Consider the following 22016-nt stretch of genomic DNA (forward strand, 5'->3'; position numbering starts at 1 on the left):
ACTGAAGTGAATTTTTCCCATCACTGAAATTAAAAAGATATGTATAGCAGAATGAAGCAGGGCAAAGGCTAATAGAGTTTTGCCAAGAGAACACACTGGTCATAGCAAACACCCTCTTCTAACAACACAAGAGAAGACTCTACACATGGACATCACCAGATGGTCAACACTGAAATCAGACCAATTATATTCTTTGCAGCCGAAGATGGAGAAGCTCTATACAGTCAACAAGAACAAGACCGGGAGCTGACTGTGGCTCAGATCATGAACTCCTTATTGCCAAATTCAGACGTAAACTGAAGAAAGTAGGGAAAAAGCACTAGACCATGCAGTTATGACCTAAATCAAATCCTTACCATTATACAGTGTAAGTGAGAAATAGATTTAAGACACTAGCTCTGATAGAGACAGAGTACCTGATGAACTATGGACGGAGGTCTGTGACATTGTACAGGAGACAGGGATCAACACCATCCCTAAGAAAAAGAAATGCAAAAAAGCAAAATGGCTGTCTGAGAAGGCCTTACAAATAGCTGTGAAAAGAAGAGAAACAAAAATCAAAGGAGAAAAGGAAAGATACACCCATTTGAATTCAGAGTTCCAAAGAATAGCAAGGAGAGACAAGAAAGCCTTCCTCAGTGATCAGTGCAAAGAAATAGAGGAAAACAACAGAATGGGAAAGACTAGAGGTCTCTTCAAGAAAATTAGAGATATCAAGGGAACATTTCATGCAAAGATGGGCACAATAAAGTACAGAAATGGTAGGGACCAAACAGAAGCAGAAGATATTAAGAAGAGGTGGCAAGAATACAGAGAAGAGCTATAGAAAAAAGATCTTCACGACCCAGATAATCACAATGATGTGATCACTCACCTAGAGCCAGACATCCTGGAATGTGAAAACAAGTGGGCCTTAGAAAGCATCACTACGAACAAAGCTAGTGGAGGTGATGGGATTCCAGTTGAGCTATTTCAAATCCTGAAAAATGATGCTGTGAAAGTGCTGCAGTCAGTATGCCAGCAAATTTGGAAAACTCAACAGTGGCCACCGGACTAGAAAAGGTCAGTTTTCATTCCAATCCCAAAAGAAGGCAGTGCCAAAGAATGCTCAGACTACCACACAATTGCACTCATCTCACACACTAGCAAAGCAATGCTCAAAATTCTCCAAGCCAGGCTTCCACAGTATATGAACCATGAACTTCCAGTTGTTCAAGCTGGATTTAGAAAAGGCAGAGGAACCAGAGATCAAATTGCCAACATCCGCTGGATCATCGAAAAAGCAAGAGAATTCCAGAAAAACATCTATTTCTGCTTTATTGATTATGTCAAAGCCTTTGTCTGTGTGGATCACAATGAACTGTGGAAAATTCTGAAAGAGATGGGAATACCAGACCACCTGATCTGCCTCTTGAGAAATCTGTATGCAGGTCAAGAAGCAACAGTTAGAACTGGACATGGAACAACAGACTGGTTCCAAATAGGAAAAGGAGTACGTTAAGGCTGTATATTGTCATCCTGCTTATTTAACTTATATGCAGTGTACATCATGAGAAACGCTGGACTGGAAGAAGCACAAGCTGGAATCAAGATTGCTGAGAGAAATATCAATAATCTCAGGTATGCAGATGATACCACCCTTATGGCAGAAAGTGAAGAACTAAAGAGCCTCTTGATGAAAGTGAAAGAGGAGACTGAAAAAGTTGGCTTAATGCTCAACATTCAGAAAACTAAGATCATGGCATCCGGTCCCATCACTTCGTGGCAAATAGATGGGGAAACAGTGGAAATAGTGGCTGACTTTATTTTCTTGGGCTCCAAAATCACTGCAGATGGTGACTGCAGCCTGAAATTAAAAGACATTTGCTCCTTGGAAGAAAAGCTATGACCAACCTAGACAGCATATTAAAAAGTGGAGACGTTACTTTGCCAACAAAGGTCCGTCTAGTCAAGGCTATTGTTTTTCCAGTAGTCATGTATGGATGTGAGAGTTGGACTATAAAAAAAGCTAAGCGCCGAAGAATTGATGCTTTTAAACTGTGGTGTTGGAGAAGACTCTTGAGCATCCCTTGGACAGCAAGGAGATCAAACCAGTCCATCCTAAAGGAGATCAGTCATGAGTGTTCATTGAAAGGACTGATGTTGAAGGTGAAACTCCAGTACTTTGGCCACCTGATGCGAAGAGCTGACTCATTGAAAAGGACGCTGATACTGGGAACGATTGAAGGCAGGAGGAGAAGGTGTCGACAGAGGATGAGATGGTTGGATGGCATCACCAACTTGATGGAGATAAATTTGGGTAGACTCCTGGAGTTGGTGATGGACAGGGAGGCCTGGAGATGAATTTGGGTAGACTCCTGGAGTTGGTGATGGACAGGGAGGCCTGGCGTGCTGCATCCATGGGGTCGTAGAGTCGGACATGACTGAGCAACTGAACTAAATTCAACTAATAGCACAATAAAGTTAAATTATGGGGACACTTGTTTAAATTACCTAAAAATTTGAACTTAAAAATATTTCATAACATCTATAGGGATTTTTGTGCATACATCACAGTAGTGTACAGTTAATCAAATATTAATAATATTGACTGTGCTCAGTTGCTTTAGTCATATCTGACCTTTGCAACCCCATGGACTGTAGCCTGCCAGGCTTCTCTGTCTAGGTCTTTGAAATCTGTCTAATCTGCTTTATTGAAGAAATATTTACTGGAATTTGAATCATGGGTCTTGAACTCTAGTTGTCACCTTAGACACCTTCTGTCTGGGCCCCAATTTTCATAAAATGAACATGTTAAGTAGGTTAAACTAGTTTCCTTCCAACTCAAAATTAGCTGATTTAATGGTATTGTGTAATATTGAATAACACCACAGAGAGGCAATCAGCAAAATTCAAACTGGGAAATCTATAGAATGAATAACCTAGCCTCTTAAGTAAATAAATTGCAGGAAGGCGGAGGGGGGAAATGGAGGAGAAATGTATAGATTAAAAGAGACTTGGAGACTTCCCTGGTGGTCCAGTGGTTAAGAATCCACCTGCCAATGTAGGAAACATAAGATCCCGTGTGCCATGGGTTTAGTAAGTCCATGCGCCACAACTACTGAGCCAGCACTCGCCTGCGCACCCTGGAGCCTGTGCTCTGCAAGAAGAGAAGCCACGGCAATGAGAAGCCTGTGCACCATCACTAGAGAGTAGCCCCTGCTTGCTGCAGCTAGAAAAACCCCAAGCACAGCAACAAAGACCCAGTGCAGCCATAAATAAATAACTTTTTTTAAAAAGAGAGAGAGACTTGCGGCTTCCCTGGTGGTCCAGTGTTAAGACTCTCTGTTTTCAATGTAGGTGCACAGGCTTCTATCCCTGGTTTGGGAAGTAAGATTCCACATGCCACCTGATGCAGCCACGAAATGAAAAAATAAAATAAAAGAGACGTAAGAGCTATATCAACCAAACTCCAAAGTAATGTAATTACTTTTTTTGGATCTTGATTGAAACAGACTTGTGTTTAAAAAAATCTGTATGATTTTATGATCACTAATTGAATATCAAATATGATTAGTAATTGAATGTCTGATTAAGGGATTAGAGATATATACTGAGATATTTAGAGATAAAATGATACACTATCTGGGATTTGCTTCAAAATAAATAATATGGGAGAAGAGAAGTAGGTGAGAGCTTAGATGATATGAGATTGGCCATAAATTGTAATTGTTAAAAATAAATAATTTATAATTGTTGAAGCTGGGTAATGGGTACATTATTATTTTGCATATTTTTGCACATGTTTGAAATGTCTTTAAATGCACACAAATAATACATCTTGCTTAGAAAACTAAGATCTAATGGAGTGGTTCTGAATCAGCAGTATCCATCAGAACTCTCGTTGGCGCTTTTACAGTGCAAAAGTAAGTCATCATCCTCTAGCTGAGTCCTCTTTGTTTCCGAGAAATGTTGAGATGTTCGCAAAACTTGTGGAAAACAATTTGGTGTTTCACACTCAATTTCTCTGCTCTGATAGATGAGAATATTAATATAATACACACTTAATCACAAGGTCTAGAATTTGAGGCTCAGCTGTCCCACTAGCTGAGTACTTGGGCAACTCAGTAATCTCTGAATTTTAGGCTCCTAATCTGCAAAGCACAGCTTTTAACAGCCACCTCAAAGACTCACTATGAAGTGAGACCTTGCAGGAAACACTTGGTCCATAATGTGTTAATAAATATTACCTGAAAGAAAGGTTCCATGAACGAGTAGTTTACCTGAAAAAACTGATGATAAACTGTTTAGTTATGGTAGGACTTTTTACAGCTGTTAATCTGTTAATATGCATTACAAATCTCCAAAAGGGCAGCAGACTATGTACTGTTTCCTACATTTATTTTGACCACAGTCATTTCTTCATGGAACGTCTATTAGGAATACTGTTCCTCAAAATATACTTTGGAAAACAATACAGCAGACAAAAGGAAATGAAATAATTGCCATGTTTGAGACTAATGTTTCAAAATGCTTTGATACTATCAGTATTAATTGTTAAATATGAAAAATAATTGAATGCTTATTTTCCTCCCCTTCACACAGGAACTTTCGAAAGAAGGTACCACCTGTCATAGGTGTTACCACACAGTTTCATGCATGGTGGCATATTTTAACTGGCCTTGGTTCTTATCTTCACATCCTTTTCAGGTAGGAAATAGAGACTTTTTAATCCTACTATTGGAGTGTTTCTTTCTTTACTCTTCAAATAGAATGTGTAAATACAAAACGTCAGAGACTGAATCAGAGTGATTTAAGCAAGTCCCTTCCTCTCCCTGAACCTGTTTTCTCATCCTGAAAGGGTGACAGCTGTATAACTGACCTCTGGCACATGTTCTACATTTTAAGTAGATCATTCACCTCCTTTTTTAGTGCAGTAGGATATAAACATTTCCAATTCTTGTTGAACAGCATATCTTTGTTTATAAAGAACAAATTTAAGAGGGAAAAAGCAGCCAGATCCCCTGAGCAGCAACTGAGAAAGCATGAGTACATCTGAAGTCACCAACTTACTTTGTCTCCTTCCCTGAAACAAATTGGTTGCTACTGTTTCCCTTATAAAGAATTTATTGGAGGTCAGCCACTTACAGTAAAAATGGAACCAGAATTGTCTCTATTCATCCTACTCACATAATATGTCTGTATCATTCTCTCTCCCCTTACCAGAATTCATTTTTCTTCACAGCATTTTTAAACAGTTATATAAGGGTTTACTTGTTTACCTTCCCCAGCTAGATTGTAAGTTCCTTGAGAGCAAGGGCTTTATTTCATTCACTGCTACCCTCCCAAGTGCTTAAAATAGTGCCTGTCACATAGTAAGCACTCAGTATATGTTGCTAAATGATTTAATGAATAAATGTTATCATAGTGATCTCTTTACCAGAGGATGTTCAGTCGCTCAGTTGTGTCTGACTCTTTTCAACCCCATGGACTGCAGCACGCCAGGTTTCCCTGCCCCTCACCAACTCCCGGAGCTTACTCAAACTCGTGTCCCTCGAGTCAGTGATGCCATCCAGCCATCTCATCCTCTGTCATTCCCTTCTCTCTCTTTCAATCTTTCCCAGCATCAGGGTCTTTTAAATGAGTCAATTCTTCACATCAGGTGGCCAAAGTATTGGAGTTTCACCTTCAGCATTAGTCCTTCCAATGAATGTTCAGGACCGATTTCCTTTAGAATGGACTGGTTGGATCTCCTTGCAGTCATGAGACTCAAGAGTCTTCTCCAACACCACAGTTCAAAAGCATCAATTCTTTGGTGCTTAGCTTTCTTTATGGTCCAACTCTCACATCCATACATGACCACTGGAAAAACCATAGCCTTGACTAGATGGACCTTTATCAAGAAATTAATGCCTCTGCTTTTTAATATGCTGTCTAGGTTGGTCATAGCTTTTCTTCCAAGGAGCAAGCATCTTTTAATTTCATGGCTGCAGTCACCATCTGCAGTGATTTTGGAGCCCAAGAAAATAAAGTCTCTCATTGTTTCCCCATCTATTTGCCACAAAGTGATGGGACCGGATGCCATGATGTTTTCTGAATGTTGAGTTTTAAGCCAACTTTTTCACTCCCCTCTTTCACTTTCATCAAGAGGCTCTTTAGTTCTTCTTCGCTTTCTACCATAAGAGTGGAGGTTATTGATATTTCTCTTGGCAATCTTGATTCCAGATTATGCTTCATCCAGTCTGGCATTTCTCATGATATACTCTGCATATAAGTTAAATACGCAGGGTGACAGTATACAGCCTTGATGTACTCCTTTCCCAATTTGGAACCAGTCTGTTGTTCCATGTCCAGTTCTAACTGTTGCTTCTTGACCTGCATACAGATTTCTCAGGAGGCAAATCAGGTGGTTTGGTATTCCCATCTCTTTCAGAATTTTCCACAGTTTGTTGTGAACCACATAGTCAAAGGCTTTGGCATTGTCAGTAAAGCAGAAGTAGATAGTTTTCTGGAACTCTATTGCTTTTTAATGATCCAACAAATGTTGGGAATTTGATCTCTGGTTCCTCTGCCTTTTCTAAATCCAGCTTGAACATCTAGAAGTTCATGGTTCATATACTGTGGAAGCCTGGCTTGGAGAATTTTGAGCATTGCTTTGCTAGTGTGTGAGATGAGTGCAATTGTGTGGTAGTTTGAACGTTCTTTGGCATTGCCTTTCTTTGGGATTGGAATGAAAACTGACCTTTCCCAGTCCTGTGGCCACTGTTGAGTTTTCCAAATTTGCTGGCATATTGAGTGCAGCACTTTCACAGCATCATCTTTTAGGATTTGAAATAGCTCAACTAGAATTCCATCACCTCACTAGCTTTGTTCTTAGTGATGCTTCCTAAGGCCCTCTTGACTTCACGTTCCAGAATATCTGGCTCTAGGTGAGTGATCACACCATCGTGGTTATCTGGATCGTGAAGATCTTTTTTGTATAATTCTTCTCTGTATTCTTGCCACCTCTTCTTAATATCTTCTGCTTCTGTTAGGTCCATACCATTTCTTTCCTTTATTGTGCCCGTCTTTACATGAAATATTCCCTTGGTATCTCTAATGTTTAATCTCAAATTCATCTCAAGAATTGAGAGATCTTAAGTATTTGTAGAAAAGGGAAGAAAATTTTCCTTTGAACCAATGTGAAAATTTATTCAAATGAAATTTTAGAATACCTTCTCAAAATAACATTTGCATCCCACCTATCTAGAGATAATCTATTTAGGCAACCTGAATTATCTAAAATTTAACTACTTGAGAATTACATAAAAAGAACTTCTGGGCAGCTAAATAAGAATCGGTGAATTCATACCTTGAAGAGCTCAAGGTTATTAATTATGGAAGAGCTTTAAAAACTCTGGCTCTATGTATACTTATTCTGGTTTGCTACTGTTACTGCATTAATTGTTTGGATTCTTAGCCCATAGCATATTAGAAATACCTATTTAAGAAGGGTTATGACAGGAAATGTTCAGGAAAACTGACAAATGATAGAAAAGGAGAACCAAAAGTAACTAGAACAGACCCAAGAATTAAAAACTTGGTTCTGTAACACTCCCCAAGAAATCCCAAGTACATTAACGCAGTATAATATAATATACCAATGAATTTTTCTAGTAAGGACTCAAGAAGGGATGAAATTATACTCAATATATCCTATTTTGAAAGACTAGGGATGCTTTTGAACCGTGGTGTTGGAGAAGACTCTTGAGAGTCCCTTGCACTACAAGGAGACCCAACCAGTCCATTCTAAAGGAGATCAGATGTTCTGATCTGGGTGTTCTTTGGAAGGAATGATGCTAAAGCTGAAACTCCAATACTTTGGCCATCTCATGTGAAGAGTTGACTCATTGGAAAAGACTGATGCTGGGACGGACTGGGGGCAGGAGGAAACGGGGACTACAGAGGATGAGATGGCTGGATGGCGTCACTGACTCTATGGACGTGAGTCTGAGTGAACTCCGGGAGATGGTGATGGACAGGGAGGCCTGGCGTGCTGCAATTCATGGGGTCGCAAAGAGTCAGACACAACTGAGCGACTGAACTGAACTGAATTGAGGGTTTCCTACTCCCCCCTCCCCTTTTCTACATTTTCCTTTCTATCTTTTTTTTTTTTTCCCTACTTTCTCCTTCTGTCTTCCTGGTGTAGAAACCTTTCAAGGAAATAAGGCAGTGAGGGGGAAGAAGTGCTGTGCAGAGGTACCAGGATTCAATGACCAAGGAATAGGGAGTGAGGAAAAGGGGTCAGTGGTAGTAGCATGCTGAAATACTCTAAGAAAATCAAGGTGATGAGGATGGGGCTTCTGTGTGGGACAGGAAACAGGATGGTGAGAGGAAGGGATGGATGGAGGAGGTAGCTGGAGTTGGGAAATAGATTACATTGGACAAATAAATTAATTGGTTAAACAATAAGTAAATATATTGAGAGGTTAACAAGGGCCTGATTTCTCCACTGTATTACAAGGGATTTAAAAATATGAAAAGAGGGAAAGATAGAAGGAACTCTGAGGGGGTTAGATTGGGATTAAAAATATTGGTATTGGGCATTCCCTGGTGGTTCACTCGTTAGCACTCCGCACCTTCATTGTTGTGTCCCAGGTTCAGTCCCTCGTTGGAGAACGAAGGTCCCACAAGCTGTACAGTGATGCTGCCGACATCCCCAAAAACACACTCAAGAATGTGTGACACACACACACACTTACATATGTACATACACTCAGATATAGGACACATTAGATGTATTCAAATTGCAATCTATTGAATAAAATAGGAATCAGTGACTGCATACTAATATGAATAAATGAGAAGGGAAAGCTCTTCCTTACAAAAGAATGCTGACTGATAAATGCAGAAGGAACAGTAGAAACAAATAATTACCATTTGGGAACTATCTATTGGATATATGATAGATATTAGTTAACAACTGATCTCTGGCTGATAGGTGGAAGTTTGATGAGGAAAACAGATTGACATAATTCAGAATTACTGAACACTCTCATGAGTATTATGAAATATTCCCATGAGGCTCCCCTTCTAAAACACTAATACAGAGAGGGAAATAGTGAATTTACAGTGGGGAAAACTAGTAGCAACCAACTTTCCTGCATCTAAGGTTGGCATTGCCCGTGTTGGGGCTGGTCACTACAGTGTGACTCCTGATACAGTGCACTGAAATGAGTTTAGCATCAGTTCTGTGGTATTCCTGCCAGAGCTGCAAGGCCTGTGTCTGGCCATGAAAACACTGATGAAATCATGTTGAAGGTATTTCTACAGAGTGAAAGTCTTGTAAGACCATCAAGTTATGGGAGACAGAGAGCTGAAGAATTATTGAGTTAGGAAATGATGGTTAAGACATGACATGGAAACTAAATGCAGTGCGTGTTTCTGGATAAGACCCTGAATCAGAATGGAGAAGAGAAATTGTTGGGACATTCAGCACAAGTTGAATTGTTTTGACTTGGATGGAGTACTTTATTAATACTAATTTCATGGTTGGAACAGTTATATTATAATAATTTAGGAGAGTGTTCTTGTTTTGTGGTGATACACAATGAGGTATTTAGGGATGATGGCCATCATGTCATTTAATGACCCTGTAGGAAATAGATAAATAGATATACAGATACACATACATTATGTGTTTTTGTGTATGGGTATAAATATAAAACAGATGTGGTTCAATGGTAACAATTGGGGATCTGGAATAAGGGGATACAAGAATTCTTAATCTTGCAACCTTTCTGTAAGTTTCAAACTGTTTTTAAATTTAAAAAAAAAACAAGAGAGGCAGGCCAGGCCTATTTTTGTGAAGAGGAGGCTGAGTACACATATATGCTGAGAAATGTGAAAACTCTTTTTAAGGTTACACATAAGCTGTTAAATAACAGCAGTTAGCTCTGAGCTGAGGGTCAGGAATAGGAGACAGACCTCTTTTTTCCTGTATACCTTTTCATACTGTTTGAATTTTTAACCAAATGCTTGTATTAGCCTTTCAAAAAATAATTTAGAAATAAAAGAGTGGGATAGTTTATATAACCCTTAAGTGAGCTACAGTAATATTTTTAAACTCTCTTCTTTATTCTTTAGTTATAGTGAAAATGGTATCATACATTGCTTGTCAGTGTAAATTGATAAAATCCATTTGAAAGAAATTTGATGCTACATATGTTGATGAAACTGAAATGTTTATATTTTTATCACAATTATTAGCTTTCTCAAAATTTATCCTAAAGAAAAAAACCTGGGAAAATGAAAATGTGTGTAGACACAGAAAGTTTTATCACTGTTATTTAATTTAGCAAAAGAAAAACAATAATCCCTAGATGTCCATCAGCAGATGAATGGATAAGAAAGTTGTGGTACATATATGGTACACAATGGAGTATTACTCAGTCATTAAAAAGACTACATTTGAATCAGCTCTAATGAGGTGGATGAAACTGGAGCCTATTATACAAAGTGAAGTAAGCCAGAAAGAAAAACACCAATACAGTATCCTAATGCATATATATGGAATTTAGAAAGATGATAACAATAACCCTGTATGCGAGACAGCAAAAGAGACACAGATGTATAGAACAGTCTTTTGGACTCTGTGGAAGAGGGACAGGGTAGGATGATTTGGGAGAATGGCATTGAAACATATATAATATCATATGAAACGAATCACCAGTCCAGGTTCGATGCAGGATACAGGATGCTTGGGGCTGGTGCACTGGGATGACCCAGAGGGATGGTATGGAGAGGGATGTGGGAGGGGGGTTCAGGATGGGGAACATGTGTACACCTGTGGCAGATTCATGTTGATGTATGGCAAAACCAATACAATATTGTAAAGTAATTAGCCTCCAATTAAAATAAATAAATTTATATTTAAAAAGAAAAAGAAAATATCCAATAGTTAGGGAAAAAATCATAAAGTAAATCATAGTATCTCCTTTATTCAGCCATTTAAAATTATAAATATGATCATTTTATGGCAACATAGACATTTTTTTGTTGTTTGTTTGTTTGTTTATTAAATATTTAAAAAAAAATCACATGCTCCCCATCCTGAACCCTCCTCCCTCCCAACCTCCCCATACCATCCCCCTGGGCCTTCCCAGCGCACCAGCCCCAAGCATCCAGCATCGTGCACTGAACCTGGACTGGCATCTCGTTTCATACATGACATTTCACATGTTTCAATGACATTCTCCCAAATCTTCCCACCCTCTCCCACAGAGTCCATAAGACTGTTCTATAGATCAGTGTCTCTTTTGCTGTCTCGTACACAGGGTTATCGTTACCATCTTTCTAAATTCCATATACATGCGTTAGTATACTGTATTTATGTTTTTCCTTCTGGCTTACTTCACTCTGTATAATAGTCTCCAGTTTCATCCACCTCATTAGAACTGATTCAAATGTATTCTTTTTAATGGCTGAGTAATACTCCATTGTGTATATGTACCACAGCTTTCTTATCCATTCATCTGCTGATGGACATCCAGGCTGCTTCCATGTCCTGGCTATTATAAACAGTGCTGCGATGAACATTGGGGTACACGTGTCTCTTTCCCTTCTGGTTTCCTCAGTGTGTATGCCCAGCAGTGGGATTGCTGGATCATAAGGCAGTTCTATTTCCAGTTTTTTAAGGAATCTCCACACTGTTCTCCATAGTGGCTGTACTAATTTGCATTCCCACCAACAGTGTAAGAGGGTTCCCTTTTCTCCACACCCTCTCCAGCATTTATTATTTGTAGACCTTTGGATCGCAGCCATTCTGACTGGTGTGAAATGGTACCTCATAGTGGTTTTGATTTGCATTTCTCTGATAAAGAGTAATGTTGAACATCTTTTCAAGTGTTTGTTAGCCATCTGTATGTCTTCTTTGGAGAAATGTCTATTTAGATCTTTGGCCCATTTTTTGATTGGGTCATTTATTTTTCTGGAGTTGAGCTGTAGGAGTTGCTTGTATATTTTTGAGATTAGTTGTTTGTCGGTTGCTTCATTTGCTATTATTTTCTCCCATTCTGAAGGCTGTCTTTTCACCTTGCTAATAGTTTCCTTTGATGTGCAGAAGCTTTTAAGTTTAATTAGGTCCCATTTGTTTATTTTTGCTTTTATTTCCAATATTCTGGGAGGTGGGTCATAGAGGATCCTGCTGTGATGTATGTCAGAGAGTGTTTTGCCTATGTTCTCCTCTAGGAGTTTTATAGTTTCTGGTCTTATGTTGAGATCTTTAATCCATTTTGAGTTTATTTTTGTGTATGGTGTTAGAAAGTGTTCTAGTTTCATTCTTTTACAAGTGGTTGACCAGATTTCCCAGCACCACTTGTTAAAGAGATTGTCTTTAATCCACTGTATATTCTTGCCTCCTTTGTCAAAGATAAGGTGTCCATATGTGCGTGGATTTATCTCTGGGCTTTCTATTTTGTTCCATTGATCTATATTTCTGTCTTTGTGCCAGTACCATACTGTCTTGATAACTGTGGCTTTGTAGTAGAGCCTGAAGTCAGGTAGGTTGATTCCTCCAGTTCCATTTTTCTTTCTCAAGATCGCTTTGGCTATTCGAGGTTTTTTGTATTTCCATACAAATTGTGAAATTATTTGTTCTAGCTCTGTGAAGAATACTGTTGGTAGCTTGATAGGGATTGCATTGAATCTATAAATTGCTTTGGGTAGTATACTCATTTTCACTATATTGATTCTTCCAATCCATGAACATGGTATATTTCTCCATCTATTAGTGTCCTCTTTGATTTCTTTCACCAGTGTTTTATAGTTTTCTATATATAGGTCTTTAGTTTCTTTAGGTAGATATATTCCTAAGTATTTTATTCTCTTCGTTGCAATGGTGAATGGAATTGTTTCCTTAATTTCTCTTTCTGTTTTCTCATTATTAGTGTATAGAAATGCAAGGGATTTCTGTGTGTTGATTTTATATCCTGCAACTTTACTATAATCATTGATTAGTTCTAGTAATTTTCTGGTGGAGTCTTTAGGGTTTTCTATGTAGAGGATCATGTCATCTGCAAATAGTGAGAGTTTTACTTCTTCTTTTCCAATTTGGATTCCTTTTATTTCTTTTTCTGCTCTGATTGCTGTTGCCAAAACTTCCAAAACTATGTTGAATAGTAATGGTGAAAGTGGGCACCCTTGTCTTGTTCCTGACTTTAGAGGAAATGCTTTCAATTTTTCACCATTGAGGATAATGTTTGCTGTGGGTTTGTCATATATAGCTTTTATTATGTTGAGGTATGTTCCTTCTATTCCTGCTTTCTGGAGAGTTTTTATCATAAATGGGTGTTGAATTTTGTCAAAGGCTTTCTCTGCATCTATTGAGATAATCATATGGTTTTTGTTTTTCAATTTGTTAATGTGGTGTATTACATTGATTGATTTGCGGATATTGAAGAATCCTTGCATCCCTGGGATAAAGCCCACTTGGTCATGGTGTATGATCTTTTTAATGTGTTGTTGGATTCTGATTGCTAGAATTTTGTTTAGGATTTTTGCATCTATGTTCATCAGTGATATTGGCCTATAGTTTTCTTTTTTTGTGGCATCTTTGTCAGGTTTTGGTATTAGGGTGATGGTGGCCTCATAGAATGAGTTTGGAAGTTTACCTTCCTCTGCAATTTTCTGGAAGAGTTTGAGCAGGATAGGTGTTAGCTCTTCTCTAAATTTTTGGTAGAATTCAGCTGTGAAGCCATCTGGACCTGGGCTTTTGTTTGCTGGAAGATTTTTGATTACAGTTTCAATTTCCATGCTTGTGATGGGTCTGTTAAGGTTTTCTATTTCTTCCTGGTCGAGTTTTGGAAAGTTGTACTTTTCTAAGAATTTGTCCATTTCTTCCTCGTTGTCCATTTTATTGGCATATAATTGTTGATAATAGTCTCTTATGATCCTTTGTATTTCTATATTGTCTGTTGTGATCTCTCCACTGTCATTTCTAATTTTATTGATTTGATTTTTCTCCCTTTGTTTCTTGATGAGTCTGGCTAATGGTTTGTCAATTTTATTTATCCTTTCAAAGAACCAGCTTTTGGCTTTGTTGATTTTTGCTATGGTCTCTTTTGTTTCTTTTGCATTTATTTCTGCTCTAATTTTTAAGATTTCTTTCCTTCTACTAACCCTGGGGTTCTTCATTTCTTCCTTTTCTAGTTGTTTGAGGTGTAGAGTTAGGTTATTTATTTGACTTTTTTCTTGTTTCTTGAGGTGTGCCTGTATTGCTATGAACTTTCCCCTTAGGACTGCTTTTACCGTGTCCCACAGGTTTTGGGTTGTTGTGTTTTCATTTTCATTCGTTTCTATGCAAATTTTGATTTCTTTTTTGATTTCTTCTGTGATTTGTTGGTTATTCAGCAGCGTGTTGTTCAGCCTCCATATGTTGGAATTTTTAATAGTTTTTCTCCTGTAATTGAGATCTAATCTTACTGCATTGTGGTCAGAAAAGATGCTTGGAATGATTTCTATTTTTTTGAATTTACCAAGGCTAGCTTTATGGCCCAGGATGTGATCTATCCTGGAGAAGGTTCCATGTGCGCTTGAGAAAAAGGTGAAATTCATTGTTTTGGGATGAAATGTCCTATAGATATCAATTAGGTCTAACTGGTCTATTGTATTGTTTAAAGTTTGTGTTTCCTTATTAATTTTCTGTTTAGTTGATCTATCCATAGGTGTGAGTGGGGTATTAAAGTCTCCCACTATTATTGTGTTATTGTTAATTTCTCCTTTCATACTTGTTAGCATTTGTCTTACATACTGCGATGCTCCCGTGTTGGGTGCATATATATTTATAATTGTTATATCTTCTTCTTGGATTGATCCTTTGATCATTATGTAGTGACCTTCTTTGTCTCTTTTCACAGCCTTTGTTTTAAAGTCTATTTTATCTGATATGAGTATTGCTACTCCTGCTTTCTTTTGGTCCCTATTTGCATGGAAAATCTTTTTCCAGCCCTTCACTTTCAGTCTGTATGTGTCCCCTGTTTCGAGGTGGGTCTCCTGTAGACAACATATGTAGGGGTGTTGTTTTTGTATCCATTCAGCCAGTCTTTGTCTTTTGGTTGGGGCATTCAACCCATTTACGTTTAAGGTAATTACTGATAAGTATGATCCCATTGCCATTTACTTTATTGTTTGGGGTTCGGATTTATACACCATTTTTGTGTTTCCTGTCTGGAGAATATCCTTTAGTATTTGTTGTAGAGCTGGTTTGGTGGTGCAGAATTCTCTCAGCTTTTGCTTATCTGAGAAGCTTTTGATTTCTCCTTCATACTTGAATGAAATCCTTGCTGGGTACAATAATCTGGGCTGTAGGTTATTTTCTTTCATCATTTTAAGTATGTCTTGCCATTCCCTCCTGGCTTGAAGAGTTTCTATTGAAAGATCAGCTGTTATCCTTATGGGAATTCCCTTGTGTGTTATTTGTTGTTTTTCCCTTGCTGCTTTTAATATTTGTTCTTTGTGTTTGATCTTTGTTAATTTGAGTAATATGTGTCTTGGGGTGTTTCGCCTTGGGTTTATCCTGTTTGGGATTCTCTGGGTTTCTTGGACTTGGGTGATTATTTCCTTCCCCAGTTTAGGGAAGTTTTCAACTATTATCTCCTCAAGTATTTTCTCATGGTCTTTCTTTTTGTCTTCTTCTTCTGGAACCCCTATGATTCGTATGTTGTAGCGTTTAATATTGTCCTGGAGGTCTCTGAGATTGTCCTCATTTCTTTTAATTCGTTTTTCTTTTATTCTCTCTGATTCATTTATTTCTACCATTCTATCTTCTAATTCACTAATCCTATCTTCTGCCTCTGTTATTCTACTATTTGTTGCCTCCAGAGTGTTTTTAATTTCATTTATTGCATTATTCATTGTATATTGACTCTTTTTTATTTCTTCTAGGTCCTTGTTAAACCTTTCTTGCATCTTCTCAATCCTTGTCTCCAAGCTATTTATCTATTTAGGGAATCTACCTGATAAAGAATTCCGAATAATGATAGTGAAATTGATCCAAAATCTAGAAATTAAAATGGAATCACAGACATTTTTATTTTTAAGTGAAACAAAGTCATGTATATAAAATTATTAAACCAGTGTAAAAATTCATTTGTATGGTGACACAGTTTAAAGTAAATACACAAAAATTGAAGCATTTTGGTGAGATTTGATGGCAAGATTTTGAGTTAATTTTTTTTTCTAGTAATGTTAAAATGTTTTCCTATTTTTTTTTAAGGAGACAGGGAAGAATAGAATATATTTTAGATATATTTCACCCTAAATAACTAAAATAAAAGAAACTTCGATGTTATAAGTTTTAATTATATGGAAATTTTGATTCTGTAGGTCCCTCATTGAAGGGAACATGTAAATAATGATATTTCAGAGGGACGATTTGAGAATTTAGTAACATGATGTACTCTAAAACTTAAGTCCTGTACAGATGTTTGAAACAAAGAGTAACACAGTAGAGTAAAAATATCTGAGTTCAGATCTTTACTCCTTTACTTCATAACTGGGTAACAATCTTGAGCCAAGTTATTTACTTAGCTCTAAGTCTCCATTTCCTGATCTGTTAAAATAAGGAGAATACTCTTTTATTCCATAGATTGTTGAAATGTTTAAATTGAGCAGGACTTTCATTTGCAATGATGCCAGCCTAGGATATTCAGACAGATTTCCTGCTAAAACAACGAAGAGTGTTGAATAAAATATTTAAAGCATCAAATGTTGACAATATTAAAAGAAATGTTACAGTCTAAAAGAAAACAGGTACCTAAAAAGAGCACCACAGCTGCTTTGGGCTGGAAGAATTTTTGTCAGTCCATCAATTCTAAGCTCTGATTCCGTGGCCTCATGGAATAAAGGAGGCAGAAGTCAAGACCTAAAGCTAACCAAAGAAAAGGAGCCAGCCCAAAGAAGGGAGTCTAATGGAAGACTTTTCTGCATCAAGTTGAATGAATCAGAAGCTCACTCTACTCCACCCCCAAAAGACTAAAAAGTTAGTTGCTTTGAAACTGAGCAGAGGAAAAAAAATAGTAAATTAGGGGAGAGGAATATGTTTCACAGAAGTAGCCATCAGACATTACTCACACAAATTTACAACCATCTACCAATCAAGACCTTAGAAATAACCCAGTATAACTTCCTCATTTTATGGTGAACAAAACTGGGGCCCAGAGAGAGGTGACTTGATCACTGCCCAGTTACAGGACAACATGTTGGATAATCATTAGATGGCACCTGACTTCAAATCTTGCTTCTACCATTTAATAGCTATACCACCTTGAATGAAATGTTTGACCTTTTTTGAGACTTTCTCATATGCAAAACAAGAATAATACCTATCTAGTAGGGTAATTTAAGAATGAAGTGTGTATACAGCTCTGGGTCCAGTGCTTGCCCACATGTTGTAGGTACTTAATAAATAGTTGACAGTGGTAGAGGGAACAGCAAGGATTGGAATCCAGGGCTTCTCTGCCCCAGTCCAGGACTCTTCACTAAAGAGAGTATGGTAGCCTCATTTTAGAGATTAATGTCTGAAAAACTGTCAAAGTAAGTTTATATTATTATAATCTTGGGCAGCAAGGAGATCAAACCAATCGATTCTAAAGGAAATCAACCCTAAATATTCTTCAGAAGGACTGATGCTGAAGCTGAAGCTCCAACACTTTGCCCACCTCATGCAAAGAGCCTACTCTTTGGAAAAGACTCTGATGCTGGGAAAGATTGAGCGCAGGAGAAGCGGGCAGCAGGATGAGATGGTTGGATGGCATCACTGACTCAATGGACATAAGTTTGAGCAAACTCAGGGAGATAGTGAAGGACAAGGAAGCCTGGTGTGCAGCAGTCTAAGGGGCTGCAAAGAGTTGGACACGACTGAGTGACTGAATAACAACAAAGGTTATATTCTAAAACAGTGCAGTATTCTTCTTAATATATGATGCCTCTCTTCACAATTCCAGTTTGAGGTACAGTAGGATGGTATAGCCACACAAAGTTACCATGCTCTTTTTCATTCTCTTATTTAAAGTAGGAAATTTTTCATGCTATAAAATTATGTTTTACATATGTACTCATGCTATATATTACTATTCAAATACAATTAAATAGTGTACATAAACTATGTATGTTGTAAGTTATACATAGTTTAATAAATTTTTCAGGAATAAATTTAACTTTGATATTAAAATCTTATCTTCAGAGGTTATTCATTTTAAAGAATTCTCTGAAGAAGTGATACCTTTCTGATTATTTCACACCTATATTATAATCCTTATAGAGTTGATATAACCATTTCTAAAATGTTCTAGGAATACTCTGCCTTAATTCTTACTGCCATATAACTTCAGAGATGAAACTGACAATCATGACATGAATCACATCAAGCATGAGTGGAATGCTCCCTACAAATATCCTGAGTGTCCAGTGCTAGAGTTGTTCATTTCTCCGTCTCTCTTAGTACTTTGCCAAGTATTCTGCACAGAGTACATTCTCAAAAAATGGTTACTAAAGTTCATTTATCAGTGCTACTTTTTCTTTGTATATACAGAGGCAGTGTGGTTGAATTTGTCAATAAGCCAGTTTACATGAATTAAAAATTTGTCTGAACTTATTTACAAAACAGACATAGACTCACAGACATAGAAAGCAAATTTATGGTTGCCAAAGGGAAAAGGGGTTGGGGAAGGAGGGATAAATTAGGGCTTTGGGATTAACAGATACACACTACTATATATAAAATAAACAGCAAGGATCTACTATATAGCACAGGGAACTATATTCAATATCTTGTAATAACCTTTAATGGAAAATAATCTGAAAAAGAATACATATGTGTGTGTGTGTGTGTGTGTGTATAATCACTTTGCTGTGCACCTGAAGCTAATCAACACTGTAAGTCAACTATACTTTAATTTAAAAGAAAAAAAATTGTCTGAAAAGCTCTTCCCTCTCCCCTTTTCTTTCAGTTTATATACAAGAACACTTTATTTGAGATACAGGCCAAAGGTGAAGGTAAGTCTTCTTCCTAGGGAGTTGTTTGTATGTGTGTGTTGGAGGAGGAGGTAATGGGAGGATGGGATGGAGGTAGAAGAAGGGGATGGGGTGGAAAGAGTACAGGCTTTGGAACCAGATGCTCTTGAATCTTCTGTCTTTGACTTACTGTTTATGACCCTGGGCAAGTCTCCTTTCTTCAAGCCTTAGTTTCTTCAGCAATAAAATGGAGCTGTTAATAGCTAAGTTGAAGAGCTGTTTTAAGCATCTGAGAGAATTTAAATGCCCATCTCCATGCTTGACAAAGTAAATGCTTAATATATTTAAATAAGTAAAAATTGTTTCTGAGATATGCTGCAGACCTGGAAAGAATATGCTGTGCTCTGATTATTAATACCAGGACAACCACTAACAAACCACTGTAGTCATAGCCTAAGACTTCTTTTTCAGGGATAACATGAAACAATTTTATCTTCTTTCATTTTGTCCTAACTTGTTTCCAAACAGTTTCTCTTCGGAATCTGGCCAGTGATCCTGTTTGAGCCTCTCAGGAAGCAGTGATGAATTGTTACACCAAGAAAATAAAATAGCACGTACCCTAGGCCTAGCCAAACAAACAAGGAAATAAAGATCTACATGTTCAGATGTATTACGACCGTCACAGCAAAGGAGTGACTTTCTGACATGCTGCCAGCCACACAGAGAATGAGGAATGGGACTTGTTGGATGTTTAGCTTGTGTCTTTATCTCATTTGTCTTCCCTCTCCTCAGCCTCACCCTAAGATGTTTAAAAAGAAACAGACATAATGTGTATGTATATACCCGAATGCTGGAAGTATTGGTCTTCTCTTAACAGGTTAACAGTTTATGCTGATCATAGGAAGTTAACTTTTTCTCTTTTTTGACAAGGCTTGCATATGAATTTTTCTTAATATTTGATTAAATAATGAAAACAGTCAGCTAAGGACTAGCAAAACCCCATACCCAGTTGGCCTGCTATGAGGCAGCACTTAGCTGCATCAGCCTTGATTTATATTTTTGTCATTATCTGCCTCTGCTGGTCGGAGTGTTGTAAGCAAGCTCAGACCTGCCACTGGGTTCTACACTTGTCACATTCCAGACTTACGGTGGGCGCTGGAGTGTCTCTGTGTGGTCACAGCCCAGCAGAGCGGGTGAGTCAGTCACCTTCTGCCCTTTATGAAGGCTGCCAGGACACCTGTAGAATGTTCCACCTCCAGCCAGTTAAAGGTTGTTGCCATGTTTCCTTTGATCTTTGCAGATCTTTAAGTTGTGACTGTTCTTATGGCTAGGCAAACATGATTGGTGGACTGACCTACTCATATTTCATCCTCCTAGAATAACTTATTTGAGGTTACCAGTAAATGTTGTTGTACTCTGACTTTAAAATTATGCAATATTTTCCAGTTTTCAGAGAGTCAATAGTTATGCCCAGGGAAATGCATGGAGTTAACTAGAGCTAAAATGATCAGGATCCTATTTACATAAAGCTTATTAGAATGCCTGTTCCTTCATGTTTTTAGAAGGAAATAGACATTAGGGTTGAAAACAGCTCTAACTTACTTGAACTTGTAACAGAACTACCAAAAATTAAAGCGCTAAGAGATGGCAGTGAAATCTCATTGTAAGGCAGCTAATTCTATTGGAATTGAATGTATAACAAATTGAGTCACTTGTCTAAACACAACACCTGCCTGGAGTGAAAACTTGATTTGACCCCTTTGCTCATATATCACCATATTTGTAGCTCTGTACCTTAGCATTTTTACAACTTTTCTGTGCTTATACATTATTATAAAATCCATATTGTTTTTATTACATGTTATCATTACCCCAGATTAAATTCTGAGCTACAGCTTCCAAAGGAAAGTCATTTTTTTCTTATGCAAAGATGTAAGACACTTCTGTTGTTTTTCTGTTCTTCAGTAAGAAACCTTGGTATTAATTTAAAACCAATACAAATTTTGTTGTTTTTTTTCACCAGCTGACCTTAGTTTTAGTCCAAGTCCTGTTTTTCTTACTTTAGCATGCCAATTGACTGTTACTTCCACCTGCTTTTATGATCCTCCAGCGAGAAAAACACTTACCAGAGTATAAATATGAAAGAACTTTGGTTGTGCCTTAGGAAAATGGAAACTAAACAGAACCAACACAAGCCTGTAGGACTATTCTTTCTTTTGCTTCTAGATTCTGGCGTCTGGCTGCATTTCACGCGCACCTACCTAGGCTGTCAGCCATCTGACATTTTTTGAATAAGTCATTTGTTTCACATCATTGTCTTGTTTGTGTCAGGAAGGCACTGTGAGACTAAGGTTCTACAGTATTAAGGTCAGATTAAGGGTACAGAGAACATACCCTGACACTGAGGTCCTTTTGAACAGTTTGTTTTGTTTCAACCACAGCCACGTGTAATTTCTTGTTGAATAAAGTTGTCCAGCAGCTTGGAGACTATAACACTGGCCAGTTTTTCAAACACCCTTGTTTCTGCTGTGAAAACAACAGCATGAAAGCTTAGCAGAAGACATTTTAGAAGGGTTGGTCAGAAAGCAGAGACTAAATCAGGCTCTTTAATTTTCTAAGTTAGTTTTTGTCTCACACCTGGCTCCCTTTTTAGCAATCTGTGTATTAGCACACAAAACTTTGTATCTGTGCCATATCGAGTATCAGTATTACAAAAATACTAATGAACTTTGTGATACTGCTGAATCATCTTTATTTCAATGTGGCTTACTTTTTTTATTCCTTCTAGGACTTTGGGTTATAGTATTACAGGGTTATTACTACTTCTCTTCCCTTTATTAACATTGTCTGTTCATTTCCTGTTCCCTTTCCTGTTAACTAGGAAGTGCCCAAAGAAACCTGTTTTCTTCTGAGTGAAGAATGTTTTGTGTATATATCACTTAATGTGAAAGGTGCTCATCTATGAGCCCTACAGCAAATTGTATTTTAGAAAACATTAGTCCTTTCAGTTCAGTTCAGTCGCTCAGTCGTGTCTGACTCTTTGCGAC

At 37.6% G+C, this 22016-nt stretch overlaps 1 protein-coding gene across 9 annotated transcripts in view; it reads left to right on the plus strand.

Moving 5' to 3' along the window:
• The window catches only part of ACER3 (alkaline ceramidase 3), a 161765-nt gene extending 140893 nt beyond the window's left edge, over nucleotides 1–20872 (plus strand). For 6 of the 9 annotated variants that reach the window (XR_015142194.1, XM_086340893.1, XM_086340898.1 and 3 more), the window contains 3 exons: nucleotides 4585–4689; nucleotides 18966–19011; nucleotides 19498–20872. Coding sequence is in view for 7 of the 9 variants with exons in the window: in XM_086340893.1 (XP_086197019.1) it covers nucleotides 4585–4689; nucleotides 18966–19011; nucleotides 19498–19551 (205 nt within the window). In the remaining 2 variants the exon portion in view is untranslated. The remainder of the gene's footprint in view (nucleotides 1–4584; nucleotides 4690–18965; nucleotides 19012–19497) is intronic. The other 3 variants (XM_086340895.1, XM_086340896.1, XR_015142195.1) reach the window with 2 other exon arrangements.
• Nucleotides 20873–22016: the final 1144 nt, after the last annotated feature.

Source organism: Bos grunniens, chromosome 15, assembly GCF_055505025.1.
Source record: "Bos grunniens cultivar Pamir isolate PY7600 chromosome 15, Bosgru_T2T1.0, whole genome shotgun sequence".
NCBI classification, from domain to species: domain Eukaryota; kingdom Metazoa; phylum Chordata; class Mammalia; order Artiodactyla; family Bovidae; genus Bos; species Bos grunniens.